General features: G+C 42.4%; 1 protein-coding gene across 5 annotated transcripts in view; it reads right to left on the reverse strand.

Moving 5' to 3' along the window:
- The window catches only part of LRGUK (leucine rich repeats and guanylate kinase domain containing), a 54,762-nt gene extending 33,355 nt beyond the window's left edge, over window positions 1-21,407 (reverse strand). For all 5 annotated transcript variants that reach the window (XR_009745997.1, XM_061467961.1, XM_061467965.1 and 2 more), the window contains exons 1-10: window positions 21,219-21,407; window positions 20,019-20,126; window positions 19,292-19,373; window positions 18,157-18,257; window positions 16,757-16,838; window positions 14,357-14,481; window positions 9,494-9,637; window positions 7,036-7,116; window positions 5,267-5,353; window positions 3,154-3,260 (exon numbers count right to left, since the gene is read on the reverse strand). Coding sequence is in view for 4 of the 5 variants with exons in the window: in XM_061467961.1 (XP_061323945.1) it covers window positions 3,154-3,260; window positions 5,267-5,353; window positions 7,036-7,116; window positions 9,494-9,637; window positions 14,357-14,481; window positions 16,757-16,838; window positions 18,157-18,257; window positions 19,292-19,373; window positions 20,019-20,126; window positions 21,219-21,407 (1,106 nt within the window). In the remaining variant the exon portion in view is untranslated. The remainder of the gene's footprint in view (window positions 1-3,153; window positions 3,261-5,266; window positions 5,354-7,035; window positions 7,117-9,493; window positions 9,638-14,356; window positions 14,482-16,756; window positions 16,839-18,156; window positions 18,258-19,291; window positions 19,374-20,018; window positions 20,127-21,218) is intronic.

Consider the following 21,407-nt stretch of genomic DNA (forward strand, 5'->3'; position numbering starts at 1 on the left):
ACATCCCCACTTACTGGTTCTCAAAAGAGAAACTAGAAGTCTTGGGTTGCCTATAACTTGTCAGCAGTATCTGGGCTCATTTAATGAGCACCTTTCCTCTGTCTTTGGTGAGTACAGCAATAGACTGCTGTGCAAGATTAATAGATATCAAGGCCAGAAGGGACTACTGCGATCATCTAAGTCAGACTCGCCTCATCACACTGGCTGCAGGGTTTCCCCAAGTTAGTTCTTGTTGCAAGCCTGGTTCCTGGGGTTCTGTTAGAGTGTAATTAAAAACATTCCAGATGTGGGGAATTCTTGGTAAATGGTTCCAATGGTTAATTGCTTTCATTACTAGAGAGAAGCATGCTAAAGAGGAGCATGAATGAATTGATCCTCAGCAGCCAGATACCAAGTCTCATCTCACGAGACCCCACTGGCAGCACTGTGTGCAGTTCTGGCGTCCTCAACCCAAGGAGGACATGGAGCAAGTCCAGAGCAGGCCAAGGAGGATGCTCAGGGGCTGGAGCAGATCCTGTACGGAGACAGGCTGAGAACACTGGGGCTGTTGAGCCTGGAGAAGAGAAGCTGTGTGGAGACCTCAGAGCAGCTTCCAGCGTCTGAAGGGGGCTACAAGGATGCTGGAAAGGGACTCTTCATCAGGGACTGTAGCGATAGGACAAGGGGTGATGGGTTCAAAGTGAAACAGGGGAAGTTTAGGTTGGAGATAAGGCAGAAGTTCTTCCCTGTGAGGGTGCTGAGGCGCTGGCACAGGGTGCCCAGAGAAGCTGTGGCTGCCCCATCCCTGGCAGTGTTCAAGGCCAGGCTGGACAGAGCCTTGGGTGACGTGGTCTAGTGTGAGGTGTCCCTGCCCATGGCAGGGGGTTGGAACTGGATGATCTTAAGGTCCTTTCCAACCCAAACCATTCTATGATTCTATGATTCTACTCACCCAGTAGACTGAAAAGCCCCCTGTTACTACATTTCTGCTCCCCATTTAGCAGTTCTAACTATGATCAAGCTCCCTTTTAAAATGCCACATGCATGTCTAGTAGGGGACAAACCTCATACTGTTCAGTGGTGTGTTGCTGCGTAACTAAAGAACCAAAAGTCACACACAGACAGGGAATGGCATAAGGAACTTAATGTGAATGTTTTCTGACTGCAGACTATGCAAGAATGTAACTTTTTGCTTCATTTTCACTTCTTAATACAGATATTACTACAAATTAGTTAATTTAAAATGATAGATGCAAATGAACTATATACTAAGCTGGTTCCAATACACATTTTAGAGTGTAGAAGTCTGGAACACATCCTCATTAGGAAGATTTCACTAATGACTCTGCCGTTTGCTTTCCAGCTGAGCACGGGCGAGCATTCAAAGCATCATTAACAATCTTGGTCAGCCCTGTCAGTGTTGGTCTGCACTGTTGGTATGTTTGTGCACACAATACCTCTGACACAAGACAGAATTGCTGCTTTCCAGCAAAGAAGATACACACACACAATACAGGAAACAAATATTTAAACAGAGCCTATGTCTGCACTGGAAGAAATCCATGCCTTTAGGTAAAACTATTGTGCTTTCAGTTAAAGAAACCTCCAGCCCTGCAGAGCAGTAAATAAATCTTAGGAGGCTTCTTTAACAGGCTGCTATGAAGTCTCAGAGCTGTCACCACCCCTGGGATAGCTCCAGTCTTTTGTCAACAATCCCAGGGAAGATAAGACTTGAAATAAAGTTATTCTAAACCTATAAGTTTCTGAGTTAATAAATCATGGATCTTAATTCATAGACTCACAGAACGGTTTGGATTGGAAAGGACCGTCAGATCACCCAGTTCCACCCCCCTGCCATGGACAGGGACACCTCACACTACTCCCTGTTGCCCAAGGCCCTGTCTAACCTGGCCTTGAACACTGCCAGGGATGGAGAATTCACCACTTCTCTGGGCACCCTGTGCCAACGCCTCACCACCCTCACAGGGAAGAACTTCTGCCTTATCTGCAACCTTAACTTCCCCTGTTTCACTTTGAACCCATCACTCCTTGTCCCATCGCTACAGTCCCTGATGAAGAGTCCCTCTCCAGCACCCTTGTAGGCCCCTTCAGATACTGGAAAGCAGGTTCAGTGTATAGGGCTACTCAGTTATGATTTCAGATGTCCAAAATGGTGCTACAATGGGATGTGGGGACACGAAAGTTGATCTCAGTACCCACTGTAGCAAATATAAGAATAGATCATATATATTTCATAACATTTTCCATCAGAGCATATTCCAAGCACTCATCAAGGAAGCATCATAGCACACCTGCAGAGCAGCAAATTATGGCCATTTCCAGTTTCTCAATGAGAAATGAGACTGAGGGAAGTCACCTGGCATGCCAGTGGCGACATTGGAAAAGCACAATGATTTGCCTCTCCCATCTGTGCTTAAGTGGCAATGAGCATCATCTCCTTCCAAAGACAGAAGTAGCTGGAGTTCCCTAAGGAAAAACTTAAAAATCTCACCTTATGAATATAAAATGTGCTCCAAAGCCACAAAATAAGGTCATTTTGTTCACAATGGGATGCCAACAGTATGAAGAGAAGGAGTAAGCAGAGCAGGAAGGAGCTGTGTTTTACAGCTCTCTTCTGCCTCTAGAGATTTTTCAAATGCCTTTGGGAATTGAGAGAAATTTTGCATCTTTCACTGATGGTGCTTGTGGCCATCTGTTTCAACAGATTGTTTAAAAGCAACGGAGCTGCAGCCAATCTGTCTGAGCATTTAGAGGTGAATGACTGATTTCATTCCATAAACAATTCCAACCAAATAAGATCTGGGGAATGGGTTGCCCAGGGAAGTTGCGAATGCTCCATCCCTGGTGGTGTTCAAGGCCAGGTTGGACAGAGCCTTGGGTGACACGGTTTAGTGGGAGGTGTCCCTGCCCATGGCAAGGGGGTTGGAACTGGATGATCTGAAGGTCCTTTCCAACCCTAACTATTCTATGATTCTGTAAGATTTGCCCGATTTCCAGCCTGCTAACTAACAGAATACCATAGATCATCTCCTCTTCAGTAGATTCCTTTAGAGGTGGGAGAGGGACAGGAAAACGTCCCTCTGAATGTGCAACACATTGTGCTTTACATGAGTGCCACCCTCAGGAGCAGATGTGAAGTGGAAGGAAGCTTACCTGTCAAAGATCTTCTGGGGCTGCATCATGCCACGCATAACATGAGTCATGTGGTCTTTAGCAGCAACTACTTCTGGAGGAGGATCATATTTATTCACAGCAGCAACCTGTTCAGGGGCAAAAGAAAGAAGAGCAGTGATGTTATGGTTTCCAGCTCCTATATGCTTAGCAGACCACTATGAATAATGGTGGCTTTGTATTTATGAGGGTCAGTCTTTGGATTTGGCTTGTCTGTGAGCACATCAATCTTTTCAGTAGTTTTAAGCTCAATTTGATGGACGGATGGAAGGCAGCCAGATATAGGTTACCATCTTTAATATAGCCACCATTTTACTGGAAAGCAAACAGGATACCATATAAGATACAAAGTAATTTTGCTTAGGTTTTAATTATCCATTAATTTGCATCCTCTTAGTGCTGGTGGAGGAGGCCAATGTAAAATCCACAGGGACTGAAGTCATTCATTTCTTTGTCAGAAGAGGAACAGAATGGGCATTAACAAAGAAACTGCAGTTTTCTCTTGACAATGCATTTCTGGCTTTCCTGGAATGAGGAGCACTTAAACTCCAAGCAGTCCCTCCATCCATTCTATTGAAAGCTCCACTGAGGGTACTGACCATTAATGGGTGGCATATTTTTTGGTGTTATTAATGCTGTGCATTCAGAATCAGGTTAAGAACTCCTGAGTCACTTCAGGTAAACCATCAAATATCAACTAGACAACACTGCTGCAGAACATCGCTGTAAGTTCTGATGAGAACCATGCTGTATTAGCCAGTAGTGTGGTACAGCAGAAGTGGATCTTTAAAGCCAGGTTTTCAGTACTCAGGACCCAATGTCCACACTATTTTGGGAGGAGTGGAGGAAGGGAGCTCATTTCACTCGACTTAGTTTGGTTTGAATTAATGGCTAGGAGCACCTTAGTTGCACATCATCTGGTTAAGGTTAAGCCCCAAAGAAGGCTAGTTCATACAGAATCATAAGATGGTTTGGGTTGGAAAGGACCTTAAAGCTCATCCAGTTCCAAGCCCCTGCCACACGCAGGGACACCTTCCACTAGAGCAGCTTGCTCCAAGCCCCTGTGTCCAACCTGGCCTTGAACACTGCCAGGGATGGGGCAGCCACAGCTTCTCTGGGCACCCTGTGCAGGCACCTCAGCACCCTCACAGGGAACATATTGCAAGACTATTCCACACTGAGGCTCAAGCACAGCAAGTTGGGCAACCAGGGGGTTCACTTCAAAACCACACCTGGATAAGTGGGTGAATTACACCCTGGTATTATCCCTTCTCTGTGCTCAAGACAGAGAGAGCCTGGCATTCAACAAGAACTCTAATATTTATGCAGTCAAAGTTAAGAGCAATGAGTTTCCAGGAAGGATAATTTTAGAGGATATTTCCCTGAAATCCAACCCCAATTGGCAGCTGTTGATCCCAACAATTCTAGCATGGCTTGGGCCCAAATACTACATGCAGCAACCAAATTACAGTAAAAGCTGCACAAGAAGGAAAGGATTCTATTACCACAGAAGGTTTGGTTTTGGCAGAAGAGTTTACAGTGAAAGCTGCATGGCGTAGAATGGGATACAAGCAGTACTTTAACTTTCAGAGTTCACTTTGCTGTACATGACACTAAAAAAACTCCCAACAATAGTATTCTAGAGATAGCACAGTGGTTATCACTTCAGAGTGTTTCATGAATGTAGTTGCCCATTTGGATTCACTAGCTGAATAACAATGGCAGCTAAGTAAATCTCTTCACTGAACTAAGTTTTTAGGTAAGAAGCCTTGCATTTTGACATATCCCAACTGCCAGAAATTCCATATATATAGAATCCCAGACTGATTTGGGTTGGAAAGGACCTTAAAGCTCATCCAGTTCCAACCCCTGACATGGGCAGGGACACCTTCCGTTAGAGCAGGTTGTTCCAAGCCCCTTCCAACCTGGTCTTGAACACTGGATTTAAAAGCAGATGTCTGAATTTGTAGCTTATCTTGGGGGCTAAAACATGGGAGGTTTGTCACTCCCACATGGCTACAAAGCTGCATTTGCATGCATAGTTTTTAATATTCTTTATTTAGAACAAGTTCAGAAGGGTATACTATTTACATACCTTTTCTTTCACTGAAATCTTCTTGAGATCCAGTTCTGTTAGCTTGAGCAACATGAAAATCACTGAGAGCCAATAATCTGCTTGCTCCTGAAGGACAAAGTTTCCACTTTGACATAAAGTACCTAACTTCATCAGTCTAATATTTCATCTCAATCAGTTGAAATTGAATTGGCCTTAATACATTGCAACATAAAAAGCTCTTTGTCTGATGTCAATACACCATAAATTCACACCCCACCACAAGCTTAGCTTCTGCAGCTAGAGTAAATAATTGTTCAAAGTCTCCAACTATGTTGCTCAAAAGGTCAAGATGGGAACTTAAAATTCACCACCGCATCCACTAGAACACCAAGAAAGACTGTTGGAGAATTAAAAGTGTTATCTATGCTGAGATTATAGAATCATAGAATGGTTTGGGTTGGAAAGGGCCTTAATATTACTCAGTTCCAATCCCCTGCCATGGCCAGGGACACCTCACACTAGACCATGTCACCCAAGGCTTTGTCCAACGTGGCCTTGAACACTGCCAGGGATGGGGCATTCACCACTTCTCTGGGCACCCTGTGCCAGCGCCTCAGCACCCTCACAGGGAAGAGCTTCTGCCTTATCTCCAACCTGAACTTCCCCAAAGTTTGAACCGTTACCCCTTGTCCTATCCCTATGATGTTACATAGTAATATTACACAGTAATAAACTATGGTTAATAATTCTAACCTCAGTCATACTATAGGAACTTTAAAAAAGAATTTGCACTATAAATTTGTTATCATACAGGCTTTTAAGTCTGAGACAATAAAAAGAATAATTGAAAGTCAAATTAAAAAGCTGACACTGACAAGTTCATGAAGGTTCCTAGCTCCAAACCAGTAAGGTCCTGTTAAACAATAGAACAGCTGTCATAAGATGGTTGTTGCATGTATGAGTTATTAAAAGAGTAATTGAAAGGAATATGATGAGACTTTGCTTTGGGGAAGGACATCTGAACAGAAAAAGGCTTTTGGATTATAGAGGACCAGGGGCAGCCTATTTTGGGTATTTCTTACATGGTAATGTCATTGCGTGCCACAACACATGAAAGCCAAAGCAAAACTGGCAATTACAGGAAGAAGAAATTAAACTGTTAATATCTTTCTTCTTTCTAACATTGGAAATCGCTGTGAAATTCACATAAAATTTAGAAATCACAAGAGTCAGGAGGGAATCACCTTTTATCACCCAGGACAAATGATAAATGCAGAGGCAAAGTTAGAATTTCCTATATTTTGCAACTGTTGTTGTTGATAAAATAGATGTTTAATTCCTTGATTGAGGAATACTATGGGAGCCATAAATAAGAACTAAGTAAATCCTAGAGAAGAAAAGATGATACAGATTCGAGAGGCACATGATTTAAATGGGACACTATTATGTTCCTTTGGGCTTTTACCAGGACAATTAAATACAGACCTTCAAAGCAAAAGAAAAGGGAATCTTTTCCCAAACTAAAATCATGGAATGCTGTGAATACAAATTATAAATGGATTCACAAATTGAAGTAATCAAGTCAATGGATTTACTGTGTCAAACATCATGATTCACATGCACCTTTTGTTCAGACAAAGTTCCCAGACGAAGGTTGGTACCCATGACAGGGAAACCATCACTCAGGGTTTCTTGTACTGACTCCTTAAAATTACCTGGCCCTTGTCAGATGTAGAAGCTGAGGCTAAAGGGGTTCTGGTCTGATCCAAACCAGCAGTTCCAGATTCTTATTTTTGGCTTCCTCTTACCTGTACAGGATTCTTTAACAGATTTAAAACTCTGAGGAGAGGCAGATCTTCAAGGTGCTTAAGTTCACTCAGCTCAGCAATCTAATTAGTGACAGAGAGAGAACATAAATCAGCAGCAATAGAATCCATGATAACTATGGGGGAGGGGGCCCAAAGGTATTTTAGTCCCTGCTTTTAAAATCTGGACATAAACCAACTTCATTATACTCACAAAACAGGTATGTATGTTAAGTGCATTCAAGAAGGCACTTCTAGCCACAAAAGGCAGAGAACTTGTATGTTAGTTGGAGGAGCAGCACAATACAGACAGCAACTTCAAACCACCTGATTTTTTGCAGTTCTTTCAAATGTCAGGCCCTGACACATTCAGTTTTTATGCGGCTGATGTGCTTAAGTGAAGCAATTGTGCATTTATATTTGTGCTTTAGCTGACTGGCAAAAGAAAATCTTTCTAAGAAGAGTTTCTTTTCACTGCAGCTCAAGTTCATCCTACCCAAGTTGCAGCACTTGATTGAAAAGCATCCTCATAGCTGTCCTTGGCTGTGTGTGTCCAGAGGATGATGCCTTCCACTTAAGGTCTCCTCTATCCACAGAGGAAACCTGGCTTGGTTGCACTCAGGCACATCAGACAAGCATTAGAAGTGGGATTAATCAGAGTTTGTGTGCCCAAAACAAAGTCTCACTTGAGGCACTATAAATGCTGAAGGAACAGTTGTAAGGTTGTCAATTAAGTGCATCTAATGGAATTCGTGTTGCCTCATTTGAGCCATAGCATCACAGAATGGTTTGGGTTGTAAAGGACCTTAAGATCATACAGTTCCAACCCCCTGCCATGGGCAGGGACACCTCACACTAGACCATGTCACCCAAGGCTCTGCCCAGCTTGGCCTTGAACAATGCAACGGATGGCATCTGCTAAACTAACTCAAACCAATACCCTAACCTCACTTTATCACTAGTGGTGAGGCAGTTCCAGAGGTCACTGGATCCATGGTAGGCTGGGATTAATGGCCTTGTAATGCTTGATACCTATTCTCCCTCCACTGCTGAAAGCCTGAACTTAGAAGACTCCAGATTCTATCCCTATACTCAGTCTAAAAACACAAACCTCCACCATAGCCTACCCAGTATTTATTTAGGGATATCAAGAAGCCCACCATGAAACAGTTTTGACCAAGTTAAATGTCATTTGGGTGGATTTCATAAAGAAATCCTAGAATGCCAATTGTCAGCATCTGGAAAATCACTCAACATGTATAAGAGAGACCTAGTTTGCAGATAAACCAAGCATTTGAGATCACGCCGGGTGGTATGAGCTCAAGAAACTCAGATCTTTCTGTGTTAATTAATCAAAATTCACTTTAAATTCTCTTTAAATTTCCTTCCTTTAGAAGGAAACGTTCAAAAACCGGTGACTCATTAAAGGGTTTCAATAACATCATTAAAAGAGGCAAATTCTGATGAGGTAAAATTAATAGCTTTACATGCTAAAGAACAGTGGAAACTATATGAGGCAATGGTGGTGTTATTAGTGCTAATAGCAACCATACTATTAGTTAGTTTCCTGGCTTGTGCAATTGATGTACCTTTAAATGTCAACCTGAATACAGTGTGAGAAAAAACAATTCATAATCTTGTATTACATCCTGTAAATGTATCTTGCAAATGGAAGAAATGACAGAAAATTATCAATATAGTCAAAATAGAAATAATACCCTGATTCATGTTTTTATGTCTTATTTTCTTAGACTTTTTCTTTCATGAGCAGATCCAGCTTTGAAGTTAAAATGAGTCACGAATTTTCAGTTAAGTCTCCAGTTTCCAGTCTTTTCAGGCAAGGATGCTGGAGGATCAATATCAGTAGTATTACGTATATATGGCTTGGGTTTCAAAACTCAAACCCAAATGAGTTTGACTGTATCATTGTACTGCCAGTGGATACTGCTGCATAATGAAAGCTGCTTTATAATAGAGTCCATGAATTCTGCCCCATAGGATGTTTCCAGCTGGAAGGTCAGAAGAACCTGTGGTTGTAAAATTAGGCTGGGAGATACCAGGAAAGCTTCCTGAGGCCTGGCAGTAGAAAAGCTGTGATACAAGTAAAAAGCCTCAAGAATAATCAAGCTGGAAAAGCTGCACGCTCATCCCTATCTGATCCACTTAGAAGAACACTCTTAGTTATTTATGTATGTGAGCACTAAATGCTACAGAAGTGATACCTACATAAAGATAAACCCATCCAGAGATCTAAAGCCTAAGGAGTACTACACTATCAACTAACATGTGAAGCAACACTGGGGTAAAATACGAAAGGAAAAATATGATCTTTTCTAATTAATTTCTTGCAGATTTTAAGATTCTTTGATTAAGCCTTAAAAGGGATTGGATTTTAGAAAAAAAAATTGATGCATTCTTAGAAAAAGCTATATTTTATATATATTAAAATCAAGTATGCTACCTGGTTGTCCTCTAAGTTGATCACTTGTAGTAGATCATGTTTCTTCAAGCCTTCTAGACTAGTTATTTTATTGCTAGAGAGGTCCAATGTCTGTAGAGCTTTCAAGCTGCCCAGCCCAGTAATCTTCTCAATCTGGTTAAAGCTCTAAGAAGAAATGAAAGGACACAAACTGCTGATAAAGTTCTACAGACAGAAACCAACATGCCTGAGGAAGAACAGAATTCCCTTTGTTATTGAGAATCCTATTACAAATAGGCCTGTTATGCATTAGCCGCATCTTCATCTTGAGATGACACATTACAGCTTTCCACATTGCTCAAGGAAAAAAGAATCAACTATTTCTGATTAACTTATCTTCAACTCACCTGGAAGAGCAACAAGAGACAACAGCATGAGAAATTGCTCCAGCATCCTTTTAAAGCTGATCCTAGCTAAAGGATACCCTTGTCAGTATCCGAATTAAAATGTAGAAAATAGATATGCACATAAAATGACAGAATATATATACATAAATACATAGAATTTCCCTCTGCAATCATGGCTATATTTACACTTATGATTACAGAGTAAATAATCAAAATATGAAGGCAGAACAATACAGTAATGCCTTCTTTGGACTACTGGCAATCACTAGGATACACAAGTTTATCCTGATGCACACTAAGTGAAGGCAGACTTTATTTACTGTCAGTGACAGCATGCATAGGCATGTTTAAAACAACCCCCAAACAAACCAACCTAACTTACTCTTAGTTTACATAGATTCTAACACAAGAAATGACCCAAGCTTTAGTTCTAGACTCTAACACAAGAAATCCCAGACTGGTTTGTGTTGGAAGAGACCTTAAAGCTCATCCAGTCCTAACCCCCTGCCACAGGCAGGGACACCTTCCACTAGAGCAGCTTGCTCCAAGCCCCTGTGCCCAACCTGGCCTTGAACACTGCCAGGGATGGGGCAGCCACAGCTTCTCTGGGCACCCTGTGCCAGCGCCTCAGCACCCTCACAGGGAAGAGCTTCTGCCTAAGAGCTCATCTCAGTCTCCCCTCTGGCAGGTTAAAGCCATTCCCCTTGGCCTGGCCCTACAGGCCCTTGTCCCAAGCCCCTCTCCAGCTTTCCTGCAGCCCCTTTAGGCACTGGAGCTGCTCTCAGGTCTCCCCTTCAGGAGCCTTCTCTTCTTCAAGCTGAAAAAATGACCCAAGCTTTAGTTCATTAGACTCTAACATAAGCTTTTGAGAACTCATAAACAACTATCATTGTTTCCATTCTTCCCATACAAGGTACAAGACAGAAAACCTACATTTATCACTGGACACCAGATGGCTTCATTTGTCAGGGCCTCACAAATCACACACTCGTTTCTGCTATGAACTCCAAATAGATGCAACATGCTGAAGTTCTGTACTCATCTTTGTCCCAGTGGCCACACACACCCAGATGGCCTCTCAACATGATTTCTTCTGGATAACCTTGCAAGCTCTATTTTGCCATCAGCATCACCTTGTGCTGAAAGCTTAGAAGCCTCATATTCTATTAATAAATATTTAGGAACTATTGAAATAAATAAGGCAGCTGACTCTAATGTGAATCCAGTTGTCTGTCCTTGACATTTTTCCTGACTTTTAAATGTTTAATTAGGTTATTAATAGCATGGAGGCTCCTTCTTCTCTTCCTGTTCTTCGTTAGACCTCTGGTTAATAGGATACAGCTCAGAGCTCGAGCTGCGAAAGGCTATGCAAGAGATGCACATAAAATCCTGTGAACTAAAGGGATTTGTGTAGAGATCTTTTTATTTTGCAAGGCATAAAATTCCTAAGAGCCCAGTTCATTAGAGCTGCACTTCTTAGTTTTTTTGCAAACATAAGCAGAATAAAGGCACTTTTTTTTTGGTATAGCTAGGCAGTATTTACAGGTTTTGATGTCTTTCTGCCAAACTTCAGACCTCACTACTCTTTCAACCTAAAAATCTCCAGGGAAAATGGAAAAGAAAGCTGAATCCATGGGAAGAGAGGGGATGGCTGCTCCTACGAAGAACTGCATTTTATTCTAATGAGCAAAAGGAAATGCCGTGCTAAAATCTGTCTATTTACATGATTTCCACATGAGGATGTGCTTTGCTAATTAAAAAAAGACAAGCAGTTGTATAAATAATCGTATCAGCATGTAGGAACCCAACCTGAAGCACATGTTCATATTAATAAGCTTTAGCTGTTAACACAACCTCCAAAGCGTTTTACAGCAGATAACCCATTACTAGCAGAATTATTACTAGGCCTTTTAACAGATGAGGAAATCAGTGCAGACAATAGGTGAGCCACTCAGTGTAGTTCTCCCTGAAGAAAAGATCACCCTGTCAGCTTAGATCTTCATAGTCTTTTAGGAATACTCTCATTTCAGAACTTTGAGACATGATTTTGCCAATCTGAGTTCATCTTATCCACTAAAAAGGAGACAAAATCCAGTTTTATTACCACTAAGGGCATAACTGAAGGCAGTATATATATATATATATATATATATATATATGTGAAAGAGAGGTAGATTAAAAATAGGTTAGCAAACACTATTTGAATATATTATTCAAAGCACACTACTGTCCACTTTTAAATGTGACTCACAGGGGGCAGAGCCAGGAGAAGAGGCACCAGCCCTGAGTGGGTAAAAACCTCCTAGGTGGGAAAGGTGCACAATGGGCAGGGCTGCACTCGGAGCTCCTTGGTGGAGGTCCTCCTGCAGAAGGGGCTGAGCTGCGGGATGCTGTTAATAGACTGAAAGATGTCAGGGAAGCTGAGATGAAGCAGCACTGCTTGCTCCAAACCCAAACTGTGCAGGGGCCTCAAGCGTCCACTGTAGTTTTTGGAGGAAAGAAGGAGGCTGTTAAGCCAGGAAGCTGGGAATTAGTGACAAACCAATAAAAAAAGGAGGAAAAGGACAATTAAAAGCAAGGGGCTTCCTCCTAAATCTGTTGTCCCAACCCAGAACCACACTGCTGTCCTGCAGGGGACTAACGAGGAAATGCACTCGCAGCATGAACAACCGCACTGGGTGCACTGGGAAAGAAGATCTCTACTGGTGCTGCCAGGAAAAAGCAGCTGATTGTAGTAGTAGGGGACTCTACTTTGAAAGGCACAGGGGCACCCATCTGCTGGCCTGACCCAATCTCAAGGGAGGTGTGTTGCCTACCAGAGGCACGGATCAGGGATGTGGCAGAAAGGCTGCCTGCTCTAGTAAGTCCCACGGACTATTACCCACTTCTAGTGATCCATGTGGGTGCCAGGGATATAGATAGTAGTAGCCTGGGGAACATAAAGAAGGACTACAGAGCCCTGGGAGAGGTGGTTAGGGGCTCTGGAGCTCAGATAGTCTTTTCATCAATTCTCCAGGATACAGGGGAGGACCCAAAAAAAGCTAGGAGGATTAGCCAGGTTAATAAATGGTTAAAAGGGTGGTGTCATAGTCAGGGGTTTGGGTGTCTTGAATATGGGACCCAAGTTTGTAGGCCAGGTCTAGCAGGGGCTGCTGGAGCTGCTGTTTGGTAGGAGGCTTGGCAGACTTATCAAGGATGCTTTAAACTAGATATGTTAGGGGAAGGGGGGCATCATTCCATCCCAACACACCCAGTCAGTTGCCAGCACCTATAATAAATGCTTGGAGCAATGTGGAGATATTCCAGCTGCTCCAGTCAATGAATCAGCTTCGTTTGGAGCTCAGCTCAGATACCCCTATACAAATGGGGAACAAACATATAGCATGGGGAACAAACAAGAAGAATTAGAGATGGGTGCATGTCTGTGAGGGTATGATACAATATGCACCACAGAAACCTGGTGGGATGGCTCCTATGACTGGAGTGTTGGAATGGAAGGTTAGAGACTCTTCAGAAAAGACAGGCCTGTCAGACGGGGATGAGATTATTAAGGTCATTTTACAAGTATGGGGCTTAGGAATACTGAGATTAATGCCTTCCCAAGGCTTGCAGAATGAGTAAGATGCATGCCAACAAGTGTAGGCATTGATAGAGGTCTGTATTTGGGCTAGTTATCCTTGGCTACCTTCATAACCAACAGGCATGTCCAAGGCCTGATGCATCTTGTGCAATGGAGATGTCAGCAGCTGGATCAGAATAATGAAGTGTTTTAAGTGTCCATTTCTGTCCACTGACTTTTGAGGCAGCAAAGAACAAGCAGCTCAGGTGCACTCATCTGCACTGAAGCAATCTGAAGCCAGAGAAGATAAATCCCACTACAGCACCTAGAAATATAACCTAGAAAAGTTGTATTTAAACAAATATACTCTAGATCTCTTGATGCAAAGCTGGCAACACAAAACTTCCCATCGCATTACAAGAGCCTTAAAAGAGTAGATAAATATCCTTTAATGGTATAGCAGAATTGCATACTGGAATTGACTTGCGTTCTAAAACAAAAGCATCTCAGTCCTCACTTTTCCTTCTCCTCTCCCAGCTCCCTGCTATCATCAACACAATTTTATGAGGAAATATGCTTAAAAAAAAGAACTCAATTCATTGTTTGTACTGTGGGTCTTGCACAGTAACTTCTTACACGTCACCTAAGCAACAACAAAACCTACCCAGAGTAAATGTAAAGTATCTTTGGAACCCAGCTGCACATGGCCCTGAGCATCCTCCTCTGAAGATGTCTCTGCTTTGAGCAGGAAGCTGGCTTAGATGAGCCTCACAGCTCCCTTTTCACCCATATCATGTTATGATTCTGTATTAATAATCCAAATGTGTCCAGAATTACAAATATCTCTGAAAATATTTTAATGTAACCAACTTCACATTTATTAAGGAATTCATATAATAATAAAAGACAGGAAAATAACTAGAATTACTTCTCTCTTACCAGGTTGAGTATTTTGATAGGTAGGTTCTCAAGGCCACTGATTGCAACAAGTCTGTTGTGTGACAAACTAAGGTGAGTCAGACTGTGACACTTCCCCAGTCCTTGTAACTCCTCTATGTTATTAACTACACAGAGGTTTTTGCAGTTAAGGAAAAGAACTGAACACAAACCCTTAGCAATGAGTTGCTAAATTAGCCAGTGGAGCTGAATTTTATGGTGTGGGGAGCTGGACATCAAATGCTTCATGATAAGGAGTTTTAAATCCCAGTTACTCACACCTACCCCTATTCTGGAATTTACTACCTCCACGTTTGACTGACACAGCTTTTGGTAGGGCAGCAGGACAAGTGACACAAATCAAGATAGAAATATCCTTCCTCTCCTTTTAGAGAGGTTCTGACCTCTGACTGTTTCTGTGACCTGGTTTACTATGCAGTCCTTCAAGGTGGCATAACCAGGCTGATGGCAAATCGAGTAATGAAAATGAGGGAACAGGAGTTTAGGGAAGAAACTACTGCCAACATCTTGAAAATCATGCTGTAAATCTCTGGTCTTCTTACCAGATGCGCATATGCTGGCTAAAACATAGGAGTATTTATCATAGAATGGTTTGGGTTGGAAGGAGCCTTAAAGCTCATCCAGCTCTAACCCCCTGCCACAGGCAGGGACACCTTCCACTTGAGCAGCTTGCTCCAAGCCCCTGTGTCCAACCTGGCCTTGAACACTGCCAGGGATGGGGCATCCATCTGAGGAAGAAAAGTTTGGGTGTGGAAAAACTGTTAAGCCATAAACATCAATATAAGGCAGCAAATTTCTTAGCTCTAAAAACTAATACGATCAGGTTTAGTCTTTTAATGACTTACTATAGTGCTTTGTCAGCTGTTACTGCCAAAGCGGTCTCCTTCCCTGGTTTGGGGCAGTTTCCTCCTTAAATACTCATTTATAAACCTGTCAGGTGTGCTTGTGCATGCACTTGTCAGAAAAAAAGTTGCAATGACCTTACCATCTGCATCATAATTTACTCAAAGGTGTTAAGAAATGCTTAGTTACTGTCAACAAGGAATGCCTGCCAAACAGCTCTGCTACTGCATGATATTTAATATAGTATTTTCAGTTAGGATTTCAACGAACAGCTTGTTTTGTCTGCCATGTCTTCAGTGAGAAGTGCTTGACATGGGTTAGGAACAGTGCCACTTTGCTATTCTAAATCCTGCACTTCTAAATCCCACGCTCGTTTTCCACTCTTTCAGAGGCTCCTGTTGCAACTGTATTCCTGAAACAAGTTTTCCTCCCCATTGCAAATGAAGAAATGGAAGACAGCACACTGCTGCACTGAAAAAATACTGCTTCAGATGCACAATACACATCTCTGATCTTTCTTCCCTTTTCAGTTTGCCATGTGGATTTAGCTCTGAGGGAAAATTAGAATTGCAAAGGGATAGTGAGTCAATGCCATTTGCTGACAAGAATCCTGTCACCTGCACACCTTCTAAAACGTGTGAATAATGTAACCTGGGCGCCCTGCACGCGCTTTATCTGCTCCTACATGAAAAAGACATTGTATTAATATCTTTTGGGAATGGGATAAGAGACAGAGAAAAAACTGCCACAGCTTCTGTCTTTTCTCTTTCATGGAGTGGAAAAGCAAGATACAATTCCTGGAGCAAAGAGGAAAGGCTCACAAGCTCTCAAGAAGCAATTTGAAGCGATACAGCGCGTCAACATGAAACTCCAGATGAATTTTCAGGAGAACCTTTAGGAAGACCAAGAGTGCTATGGAAAACGAAGCCATGAAGAAACTTAATGTCCAGGTTCATGTTTATCTGATTTCTGGCACAACAGTGTTTCGAAGCCCACAAAGTGGGTACCACAGTGGGGACAGTGGGGAGCAGAACACCTTCATTCTGTGTACTTCTCTCAGTGCATCCAGGAAGGTTTTCCTTTCTTAAGGATTCTATTCATTGTCACTAAATGGTCTTGTTCTCCAGAGAGCCTCTATAGTCCCTGTGTATTAGCTATGTTTAAGATTAAACAACATACACATTTTCATTTAGGGGAGCTTAGTCTTCCAAGCTGATTTCCTATTAACCTTTAGTACATAAAGATACTGGAATTATATATTATGTCTGCCATGCAAACACAGTGTGACATGTCACTGTTTCAGCTCTACATGATGCAGTGGAAGGTTTTTGTGTTCCTCTAGTGTACTAAATCCTTAACATGTATACACAAATACTTTAAAACCCATGCATGCCCAAGTAAATTAAGATCAGTATCACCACCAGTGTTTAATCTTTCTTCTAAAGACAAAACTAACATGAAGAAAAAGGTATAAATGTGAAGCAAGTTCAGAAAACAAACAAGCAACTTTTCTCCCATTAGAGTTTCCATAAAGGATACAATCCAGGAAGAGTTTAGTGAGTGACTCGTATGCTGACAAGTTTTCCATTTTAGGTATTTGATTGTATGAGAAATCGACTACCTAAAGGAAAAAAGAGAAAGAAAGTTAATTTTATTGCAACAGCACATAGAGGTGTCTTGTAAAACAAAATGGCTTTTACATTAAACTTGTGATCAAGGGCATGGAAGATCATTAATATTAATTCAGGGAGAGGGGCCTTGGACGAGGGCCCATAGGGACAGGCCAAGGGGAATGGCTTTAACCTGCCAGAGGGGAGACTGAGATGAGCTCTTAGGCAGAAGCTCTTCCCTGTGAGGGTGCTGAGGCGCTGGCACAGGGTGCCCAGAGAAGCTGTGGCTGCCCCATCCCTGGCAGTGTTCAAGGCCAGGCTGGACACAGGGGCTTGGAGCAAGCTGCTCCAGTGGAAGGTGTCCCTGCCCATGGCAGGGCTTGGAGCTGGAGGAGCTTTAAGGTCCCTTCCAACCCAAACCATTCTGGGATTAAAACTGGGATATAAAGAGAAAGGTTCTTTTTTTATGACACACAGAATTCACATTTTGAGAACTTCCAATACTATACTTTGTTCCAACAACATTATCATTAATGGTCCTGTAATTATCCAGACATACTAAAAAACTAACAGAGGAGACAGAGGAATATATGGAGTTTGTATTTCAAAATACCCTCTTGCTTTTAACAACCCAGTGGGCTACAAGAGACCTACAGCAAAGGGAAGACTCCCACACAGCTACAATTCAAGCACATAGAAATCATAGAATCATAGAACAGTTAGGGTTGGAAAGGACCTTAAGATCATCAAGTTCCAACCCCCTGCCATGGGCAGGGACACCTCACACTAAAACCATCTCACCCAAGGCTCTGTCCAACCTGGTCTTGAACACTGCCAGGGATGGAGCATTCACAACTTCCTTGGGCAACCTGTTCCAGTGCCTCACCACCCTCACAGTAAAGAACTTCCTCCTTAGATCCAGTCTAAACTTCCCCTGTTTCAGTTTGAACCCACTACCCCTTGTCCCCCTGGTACAATATGATTGGCACCAGTCAATTTGAAGGACAGGAATCAATCTCACTAAAGGTCTGATGAATTCAAGAAGGAGTCAAAAATTCTGGCTGTATTTACCTCCAGCTAGAACAGTTGGTTTTACAATACAACTTCCCATGGCATGCAAAGGTTCAGAGCGTGAAGGAAAGCAAGAGCCTGAAATGTCCAGCATGAAATACCCAAAGACTTGGAAAAAGCTATTAAAATGTCAAATGAGGTAAGAAAGAACAAGGAAGGCATAAAAATTCACTTTTGCATATGTCCAAATACAATGTCTAAGTTAGATTTAGAAACGGGATAAATTTAAACCTACAAAATGCATATTTGGCAACTTACCTTGAGATTTTTAGGTGGTTTAAAACCAAAATACGTAGTCAATTCATTGTTGGAAGCATTCAGTTCTAGTAAGTAAGGCATGTAACTGACACAAGAAAGATCTAGTAACAAAACAAAAGGTCAAATCCTTTACTTGAATGCATAGGTAAATGCAGAGGTCATCATGTCAAAAAGGGATAGTTATGTCTAAAAGCAATCAAAAATGAATTTGTACTTACACATTCAGAAAGGGATGTTTAAAGTGCAGATATACTAACACCTTCTACTAGAAAAAAAGACAGTTTCTAAACCATAGAGAATAAATATTCAAATTCTACATTAAATTTCCATTATGTCAACTGATTTATCTATAAACCAGAAGACAGTTTTATATGCCAGCTACCTCTGGAATGACAGAGAAACAACCTCTGTCCTAAGTTAGTAATCACTGGAGAAAAGTATTTCGCTACTGAAATACTAAATGACCAGTTGCTATGGAAAAGTCCCTGCTCTGGTCAGACCCAGGCTTCTCAGACAAGCTGTAAGTAAAATGAACATGGAGACTTGCTGCCTCACAAAACTGCTGCTATTCTTGGACTCCAGCACCCCAAGTGAAATGAACATGAAAGAAATACTGCAACAGGTCGCCCATCACAGCTTATTCCTTTTGGTGTTAAATGAGTTGAGGAGTATGAGGGAAGAGGGAAGGAGCAGGAGATGGAGTTCATCCCAGTCTCTATTTACTGCCTTTCTAAATCATTTTTCACATCTTATCACTAACAGGAAACCTTGACAAAGGAAAGCCCAAGGCTGGGAAACCTGTTCCAGGCATAACTTTAAATATTATGATGTCTGCACATGTAAAATCTCAACCTTAACCTTGTATTGACATGCTTGCTTGCATTTTATCTTTGGATAATAAACTGGACAATAATCTCCATGTTCTCACTGACAAACATATGCTGCCACAGCTGCCTGAATGGTCCATACATCACTCTCAAGAATATCTAGCCATGGCCTCATTCTATAGACCTGGAGTAGTTACACCATTAAAATGAAGACCAGGCTTTGTGATACTAAAGCTACATGGTAGAGTGCATTTCTCATCTTACATGATTTCACAAGCCAAGAATTTACTAGCGTATTTACTACATACCATTAATTTTATTAGATGAAAGTTCCAGCTTCTGCAGGTGAATGTATCTGGAGAGAATGCTAATGTCACTTAACTCACGACCCTGGAAAGATAAAGAAAGGGACTTTAATAACTGGCTGTATAACTTCAGCTGCTCTCCCAAGATACACACAGTAGCAGGAGACATTGAAGAGGTGCCTCAAGGTCACTCTGGCTGGATGTGTCAGAACAGGGTGGCGTATACAGAAAGTGATGTTAGAATGGTGAAAATGTCAAGAGATGACTTTAAAACACAACCAGGAGAGATATCTGCAGCCAGGAACAATGCTAGCAAAACAATCTGTGTAGAAAAGGGAGCAGCAGCATCAAGTAAGCTTTAAGAGACACAACCATTGACCCATTTCTGAAGGAGCAATGGATGCAGCATTCTCAGGTGTTTTACATGCTCCTGTATTATTTTCCTCCAGCTGACTGAAGCAGGAAGAAGTATTTTCACACCTGAAGACTGGGTAAGGAAGAATCTTACTGCTGTTGGTACTAAGTGCCAAAAGACTGCTGATATACAGCTGTTAGCAGGAGCCATGCTGTGTCTTGTCAGAAGTCCCATGTATGCAAAGCAGCGTTGACAGAGACAAAAACCTGCCTCTTGAAGGGTTGTTTTTCTTACTAGACCAACTATTTGCTGTTAAAAAGAGGAAATCTTTGAGCAGAGAAGCACTTTACTTTGATGGTCTTTGCTCATACTTACTGAAAGCGACAGGTTAAGATAGACGTATTCAATACCAGTGGCTGAGCGCCCCAGCTCGTGGAGTCCCTCAGCCACGATGTCTTCATCCAACACTCCCTCAAGCTGACCCTATAAAGTAGCAGAAATGGGAAAGGAATGGATTAAGGGGGGGATTTATGAAATGGAATTCCCCACAAAAGGGGCTGTTTGGGTTGCAACTGGGAATGGAGTTTCATAACAAAGTCCTCTAACACTGCTTTCAGGGCTCCATCACCCTACTAAGGCACTACACAACGTTTAACACAGCCTCAAACCAGATAAACGTGTCGTGTACTGCCTCCATACGTTTGAACAGGTTCAACAGGTTTCTGCTGGGTTATTTTTACCTTCTGATTTAAACGCACAGCCGTTTCCAGAGGTACTGAGCCATGAAACTCGCATTGCTCGGGGATGTTAACATCTCAGCAAATCAGCTCTAACATAACCCCAGCGCTGCGCCCCAATATGCACCTTATGGGAAGCCGTTTCAATTGGTTCAGCATGAGCAGCTAGCGCTGCCCTTCAGAGAGCAGTCCTTGCCAAAGAGGGCACTTGACAGATGGCACTAATGAAGCACTGCGTGGGTTTAACAAGAGAATAAGCCAATGGGTTGTGAAATCCCTGCAAGCTTGGCGAAGTCACACAATTGCTAACCCAGGGACCACGATAAAGAGTGTTTCAAACGGTAATCATCTGAACTGTAGCACCTATATGCTCTAGCGATGGAGACTACAGATGTGTTCCTACTAGGCAAACACACAAGGTCTTAATGCTGTGGCAGTGGACGCTGTTAAGCCCAGCAGAGCAGAGAGAAAGAATTCATTTGGATCCAGGGATTTATTTAGTCTCAGGACCGGGCGTATAAACAAGAAAGGCATTTAATCTGGCCATTCATATGCCAGTTTACCCTTAGTCTTTATATAGCAAAAGAGGAGAGGGGCAATCCACAGCTATTCTGGATACTATGGGAATAAAATAAACCCTAAAAAAGGCAGAAATTAGAGGTGATGGGAAGAGACCAAACCAACCTTTCCCCTCTTTGGGAAAGGAGAAATCACTACCTAGTGCTCCCATCAACATCCCCTTCTTTCCCTCGTAACAACACTGAGTGATGAGGAGGGAAAGGGTTGTTCCCTCACGAGCACACCCCTCCCCTAACAGCTGGGAAGCACTGAGCTGAACCTCTGTGTGCTGGGACTCCTCTTCCTTTCCATCCTCCTCCTGCTTGTCCTCTGGGTGAGGCAGGCTGGGCCGCGGCTGCTGCAGGCTGGGCCTGTCCTGGGGCTGCTGGGGCTGCGGTGGCTGAGGAGGAGGAGGAGGAAGCCGCTCATGGAGGCTGCCGCCTCCTCGTTTCTCTTTACCCCCAGCCAT

This window comes from Pezoporus flaviventris, unplaced genomic scaffold, assembly GCF_033815535.1.
Source record: "Pezoporus flaviventris isolate CSIRO_AGI_PZ_B2104156 unplaced genomic scaffold, CSIRO_AGI_Pfla_v1 ptg000046l, whole genome shotgun sequence".
In the NCBI taxonomy this organism is placed as follows: Eukaryota; Metazoa; Chordata; class Aves; order Psittaciformes; family Psittacidae; genus Pezoporus; species Pezoporus flaviventris.